The sequence below is a fragment of the Lolium rigidum genome, chromosome 4 (genome assembly GCF_022539505.1).
Source record: "Lolium rigidum isolate FL_2022 chromosome 4, APGP_CSIRO_Lrig_0.1, whole genome shotgun sequence".
Classification (NCBI taxonomy): domain Eukaryota; kingdom Viridiplantae; phylum Streptophyta; class Magnoliopsida; order Poales; family Poaceae; genus Lolium; species Lolium rigidum.
Genome location: NC_061511.1, coordinates 236195967 through 236203421, shown reverse-complemented (window position 1 = coordinate 236203421; position 7455 = coordinate 236195967). Strand labels below are relative to the sequence as shown.

The following is a 7455-nucleotide window of genomic DNA, read 5'->3' as shown; positions in this document are numbered from 1 at the left end:
CAGGTGCTCGAGCTGGTACAGTTTTTTTCTTTGCTGGGCCATATGAGTAGCACAGCACAGCGAGAATCTGTCCCTGTTCTTCATATTTGGACATAACCAGCTTGCTTCAGAGCTCAGATGAGCGTTTCTTTGGTCCTGTGAAATCCATCTATGTGCAACAGCGAAGAGACACGGAGATCAGGTGACAGCTGCGGAACAAAGCTATCCTTTGGTCATCTGACTGTGCAAATCATCAGCGCTTACTGAAGCTCCATTCAGTAGTAGCCAAGCGCTTTGCGACCAAGACTGCTTGTACGCTCTCCTCGAGCTAGAGGGGAAACTTGCGCACCGCGTTCTAACTGGTGGCTGTCCAGTGTTCAAGTCAAAATCCTTCATACCGCTAGCCTTCTTCTAGGCTCAGCCAAACTCTGGAGAAATCTCCGGTTACTAGCTCAAGCAGTCCAGTCATCCGAGAGAGAAAACTTCACTGTCAGCTTCAAACCGGCCAAGGTCAACCTGTAACCAGGAACAAAATGTCAGTCCAGTTATCCATGTACCAAGACCAAATCAACGACTTCTTGTCATCTCACCTTCTCACATTTTAATCAAATTTAAGAGTCTGCCAAACATTTCAAATCTACTTGCATCCCTTGATCACTACCAAAATGATGACCCAATATGTATATAGAATGGAATAAGAATTCACAGGAAACATGAATCTCAGGTAACTATAAACACAACCCTGGAAAATAAGGACCCCCCAAGTAGTCAAGTACTGAATGAGCTTCAGGCAGGATTCGGCAAAGCAGTGGCTTCAAGGTTTGTACAAGCAACAGGCTCTCGACTTTGCTCGCACTTTGCTTTTACTATGGGTTTGCCCCTGCTTACGCTTTCTGACTGCACCCTAGATCCTTGTTCAGCAAAATACCAAAACAGATGGCATGCCCGAGGTGTGCGGCTAGCCTTACTGAGTAATACGAAAGTTTCAACATTTCTGTAACGTAAACATGAAAAGGTAGTCAGCATAACAACTGGACACACTATTACACATTCTGACATGCACAGCATAATATGAAAGCATTGGTATTTTCGACATACTTCCCTTCTTTCGTGCCCCAGTAATTTTCCACTCAAAGTGCTTCCCAGATGAATTGATGGAGTGAATTTATTAATTAAAAAATGGTGCTACAGAAGGAATTCACAGTCAATTTCTCAGCATACACATCTACAGAAGTACAGAAATAGATAAGTAGACATCCGTAATCTGAGATTACTAATTAAGCATGCATCTATTTTTCACTACAGCCAGGCCCTGACTGTATCCACGAGTAGCGAAATATCCATTCATCATAATTATTGGCCTGACTGACCTACTACTCATCGTAAGTTATAATGTTGTTATAAGCTATGATTTATAAAGAAATTGATCTGATGCCTTTTTAAGTTATGTTGTCAAACTTCATATGATTACATGGGAATAAAACTTGACAAGTACCCCATATTTTCAGAATAGGACTTTTTATGCTGCAGAATGTACTTATTGTACCTCATCACAAATAACATATCAACATTCCATGCACATAGAATAAATTAGGAATGTACATATGTAACATAAATAATTTAGTGTGACCCCTAACCTGGTCGCTTTCATCTTATTCAGTGCCACGCCTACCATAACTTACTTATCATAGCAGTGTCCAATTTTCTGCTCCAGCAACCTGGACTGGCCATCCTCCAACCTAGAATTCCTCAGGCACCTCCTGTCCTATAGTTCTTCTCCTCATCCTAACTCCAGAATCATGGTACATGGGAAGTATCTTGCCCATTCTGACCTGCAAGATTACACAAGAGAGCAGAGCTACTGGTCTTCTGCATTCACATTGCTTGCAGCAATAAGGATAAGAACTAGAGTTCAGTTTCTATTTCCTTTTCCTGGACCAACAGATTGGAACTAATAGACAGTTATTAGAGTACCAAGTGCACACATCTATTTCTGAATACTGATTAGATGGCGACCTTGCAAGGACAGAAATTTTATTATTTGAGAACCTTCACTGCTGCTTGGGCTCGGATTCCGTCAATACCAACTTGACAGCTAAGAGGAGAAAGAATGAAATGCTTTTGTAATATTTCAGAAGTAGAATCTGAGTTGATTTAATAGACTGGACTCAAGTTCACAGTTCAATTCAATGGAAATTACCACGAGAACTTCTTTCTCTCTGTAGTCGGTAGAGCATGAAGTCGTCAGACCCCTATTTTGTTTTGATCTAACAGAATGGTCTCACTAAGTATCTTGGTAAAACTGGACATCGGTGAGCCAATGGCCAGTCTGATTATACTATGGTACTTGTTTGATGAGCTAAGATAATCCCTTAAGTTAGAGGATAGCTAGACTTTTGAGTCTCTAACAATCACATAGCTCCAAGGGTATTAATTCAAAATAATACGATTTGTGTTAATTTAGAAGATTGAATCTGACTAGTGGATTCAAGCTCACACTTCTGTTCAGTGGAAATTATCAAAAGAACTTTTTTGTCTCATAGTCGGTAGAGCATAAATTCCTCAGATCCCTGTTTTGTTTTTATCTGACAGAATGGTCTCAATTAGCATTTTGGTGAAGCTCAACATCTGTGAGCCAATGGCCATTCTAATTATACTGTGATACTTGTATGATGAGCTAAGATAATTTCTGAAGTCATAGAACAGCTAGATTCTTCATATCTCTAACACTCACAGAAGTTCAAAGGGTTACATTTCTCTTTAAGAAATTGGTAATTTACAAATCAAGTCCATAGATGATGAATATAACAGAATTTAGCGTGAAAACTTGAACCAAGACAAAAAAAAAAGAGGCTGCTTCGATAGTGTAGCGAAAGCGAAATCCGGCACTCCTTTAGACTGTAACGACTACAACAAGCACATGAAACACTAGCATATGGAGTAACATTTTGGATTGTGTAAATGGATAATAACAGTACAAAAGGACTGAGGAAATATGAATATCATTTATCTACACAGGTCCCATGTTTCAACGTATATAAAGGCACATCCTTTCAATCCAAAATTTCTTTATATTCCTCTCAAGCAAGAGAACTAGCTTTAGAACTAGTGAGTATAAGAAAGTACATTTGGAGCGGATCCTGTTTGGTGGTGCACGAGAGGCTCCATGCCAGGTTTCAACTCCTTGTTGCAGAAGTCATCATACTCTTCCTTGTCCCCTGCCTTCTTCTTCACCTCGACCACCAAGAGGCTCGGTGTGAGCTCAAATATCTCAGCCCCGATTGTCAATGGCCCCTTCTCCCCTTCCCTCGTGCCTTCTATGCTCACACGCCAGTCCTTGCGCCGGATGGAGAAGCTCTTCACCTTAGCGATCTCCTCCAACTTTGTAATAATGGTTTGCATGGGCTCTGCTGAGATGAATCTCATTTCACTCCCTCGCTCCTCAAAGAGGCCTGATAAATCGAATCCCTTTGAGAACGATATGATATCGAAAGCGTTGAGACTTGCAGGCCGTGTGAGACGTCCAGCAGGCCGCTGCCGCTCCTGCCGCTCCTCGGATGAGAGGGTGGCAGGGCATGATGCCACAGACGAGTCGGACTCCCACCCGGAATCATCATCTTCTTGTTGTTGCGGTGGCGGCGGCGGTGGAGGAGGAGGAGGCTCGGTAGGTTCGAGGCCCAGCTCTTTGCTCTCAGTGTCACCCAAGCTGTGCACCTGATCATCTTCGACATAGAACCTGACGGGCCGAAATCCTTTCTGAAACCACCTGCTCTCCATGACCTGGGCCATGGTGATCCTCGTCTCCGGGTTGATGTCGAGGAGGCGATTCAATAGGCTGGTGAGATCCTTGGAGAACCATCTGGGGCACCTGAATTCCCCTCTGTAAATCTTGCGGTACATGGCCATGAGGTTCTGGTCGTGGAAAGGGAGGTACCCTGCCATGAGCACGAAGAGGATGACGCCGCAGGACCATATGTCGGCCTTGGCGCCGTCGTACCCCCGGCGCGCGAGCACCTCGGGCGCGACGTAGGACGGCGTGCCGCAGAAGGTGTGGAGGAGGCCGTCGGGGTGGAACTGGTCGGCGACGGCGGAGAGGCCGAAGTCGGAGACCTTGAGGTCGCCGCGCTCGTCGACGAGGAGGTTCTCGGGCTTGAGGTCGCGGTGGAAGACGCCCCGCGCGTGGCAGAAGCCGACGGCGGAGATGAGCTGCTGGAAGTAGCGGCGCGCGGTGTCCTCCTTGAGGCGGCCCTTGGCGACGCGCGCGAAGAGCTCGCCGCCGCGGACGAACTCCATGACGAAGTAGATCTTGGACTTGGTGGCCATGACCTCGAAGAGGCGCACGATGTTGGGGTGGCGGACGCGGCGGAGGATGGTGATCTCGCGCTTGATGTGCGGGACCAGGCCGTGCCGCAGCGCCTTCTCCTTGTCGAGCACCTTGATGGCGACGGTCTCGCCCGAGTCGGCGTGGCGCGCGTGGTAGACCTTGGCGAAGGTGCCGTGGCCCAGGACGCGGCCCAGCTCGTAGCGGCCGAGCAGGAGGCCGCCGCGCTTGCCGTTGCCGGCGGCGGCGGCGGCGGCTCCCGCGGCGGAGGAGGCGGGGCGCCGGGGCTGCGGCGACGGTTCCCGCGATGACGGCGGGGTGGCCGCCATGAGGGAGGGAGGACGAGCGGAGGCGGCGGCGGGAGAGAGGCGCGGATTGGGTGGTGGGAGAGGAGGACGGGTGGCCGGAGAGGAGAAGCAGGAACAGAAACAGGTTAGATTTCCTGCTCTTTCGCTCTTTTCATGCGCTGGCTGGCTGGGTCGGTCGGTCGGGCAGAGCCTCTTTCCTTTTTGTTTCCCTTCTCTTCTTCTTCCTCCTTTTAAATGGGTTTCTTCCGTGTCTACAGCTCGATGCCAACTTCTTTTTGTAGAGAGGCAACAGCTCTATGCCATTGCGTCTCTTCATAATCACCTGCCTTTTTCAGCTTGACCTGTGGTTATGATTGCCGATTAAGTTGGGAATCTTGGAGACGTCTTTGGGTGCCGAAACAGCTTGCCTTCTGCTTTGAAATAATTTGGCGACAATAATAAATCAGAGTAAAATTCACAGCACAACCTAATATTCTCATACTTTTATTTTTCTAATAAATTAAGATTTATCTATACACTAGGATATCGGAGATACTAGTGTATAGATACATCTAAATGTAGATGAATTCCTAATATTCTCATACTTCTATTTTAATATTTTATTTTAATGTTTATATACATTAAGAACAAAGTTACTCCGTACTAAATTTTGGCAATTTAGGTGGTTCTTAATTTCTTCATTAACCAAAATTGAGAACCATGGTGTATGAGCCTTTTTTTGCGAAACACAATACAAATTTAAACGCTCATAGATACATACATACACTCACACATATGAATACATGCACGCAAACCCTACCTCTATAAACATCTTCGAGAGACTAGGTCTAAGAAAAACTGATCCGACGGATCAGAAATTGATGAAGTCGCCACATGCGCCTCGATGTTGACATGAAAACATTCTTTTCACTATAATTAATATTATACTAAATCCCATCTCCGAGAGACCGAGTCCAAGAAAACTGATTCGACGGGTCTGAGATTGATGAAGTCATCACATGTGCCTCGTTGTCGACATGAAAACATTCTTTTCACTATAGTTAATATTATACTAAATCCCATCTCCCCTCGCCGGAACAATATCATAACAATGATAAATTTGAAATATGATCTGACCAATGGTGTGAATATACACAAATTCAATTGCACCAAAATTAGCGTAGTGTCTAAAATGCTAAGTTAGTCATTCCACACTTTAATCCTGGTACATTCTGTGGAGTAGTCCTTTTGTACTATCCCCCTGTTAGAGATATGCATAGATCGGGATATAACACCCTTTAGAAAAAAGCTTATAAATTCAAAATAACTTCAAAAGCTAAGAACTTAAACTAGGTTTGAGTTGTAATATGGCCAACTCTCCCAACAAGAAGCTATTTTCTTCCACCTTCAATTGCTTTCACTCAAAATTAACTGGAGTTGAGGTTTTATCCTTCTCCTAATTAAAGTATATAGGAAAAATATGCTAATATCTACAATATTAAATATATAGGAAATATATTTTATGTTTAATCTAGCAAAATTAATTTGCAGGCGTAGATAATGATAAATATATTTCTATTAGTTTGGCTACACTTTAGAAAAAAATCACTGATAACATGGTAAGAACTTCTACTATTTCCCCACACAATAAAAAGAAATTCCATTAATTAAGAAAGCTCAGAGGTTTTTTGTAGGTACCTAGAAACGATTAAGTTATTTCTGTGCGTCCCTCAAAAAAAATACTATGTCTACCGTACTATACCCAAGCCAACCAAACGGTCCCTCAAAAAAAAAAAAAAACTAAACGGGACCTGAAAACAACAGACGAGCTGTATCGAATTTAGCATTTCGTATTAAGTTATTTCTGGCAGTTCTACTCCAAGTTGCAGACCATTTTTCTGCAGGTCGCCTCTTTCCGCGAATCTACATTCCAGATCCTTCCATCCACCAGCATGCACCGTACAACCTGAGCTGCACCCTGCAACTTGTTATGCACTTATGCTAAATCTAGCCGGGCCCCACACATAATACACTCTTTTTTTTTTTGCCAGAATACGCGCCAACCGGCCCCAAGTGTTCAAGCAATGACAAACAGGGAAAACAACAGATGTAGGGCCGGCAAAGTGATAAAGCTTTTGAAATGGGATTTGCTAGACTAAATATTTGGATGAGTCAGTTGGGGTAGACTCGTATTGTTAGTGGGGAATTTGAGGGCAACCTTTTCCTCAAGTGATAAAGCTTACTTCTCTAAAAAAAAAGTGATAAAGCTTACTAAATACTCACTAAATACGGGTCTACATACGGATAAATATTGTTAGCGGCGAATTTGGAAATCAGAGTTACTAATTGTTTTATTCAGGTTGTCCTCAAGTGGTAAAGCTTTTAAAGGGGATTTGCATTAGTCAGTTTGGTAGACCCGGACATTCAAAATTCAAAAAAAAAAACAAATGCTATTTAAAGTTTCATAAAAAACTTAAAATGATTCATGCTACTCATGCAAATTTTCAAGGAAAAGTACAACTGTATTGACCTACACATAAAAAAGAGAAAATGAAATTTGTATTTCCTTCAACATCTAACTCCAATCATTATACTCCAAAAAAAATTACGTAGTGCTACTTTTTGACATTTTATCATTTTTATGTAGGACACGTACAATTGTATTTTTCCTCGAAAGTTTTCTCGAGTAAGTGTCAAAATAATTTGTATACGCAAAATTTTGTTTATTTAAAAAAATTGAAATAGCATTTTTTTTTGAAAGAAAACGGCTCCACCGGAAGTCCGGAACCCTGGTTCCACTACCTACTTTCAGCAACTTGCACTGCTAGGTCACCTAATTCACTATACTAAAACACCTTGATGCAACAC

At 43.3% G+C, this 7455-nt stretch overlaps 1 protein-coding gene across 1 annotated transcript; it reads right to left on the bottom strand.

Moving 5' to 3' along the window:
• Positions 1-2908: 2908 nt before the first annotated feature.
• Positions 2909-4629, bottom strand: LOC124707314 (CBL-interacting protein kinase 19-like). Its single transcript, XM_047238972.1, has one exon. It carries the CDS (start codon positions 4627-4629, stop codon positions 3085-3087), a length of 1545 nt encoding a protein of 514 aa, XP_047094928.1. The 3' UTR covers positions 2909-3084.
• Between the last annotated feature and the right edge of the window lie 2826 nt (positions 4630-7455).

Bases quoted from the DNA above. Each gene is read 5' to 3' on its own strand.
- LOC124707314 (XM_047238972.1), bottom strand. From the start codon at position 4,629: ATGGCGGCCACCCCGCCGTCATCGCGGGAACCGTCGCCGCAGCCCCGG.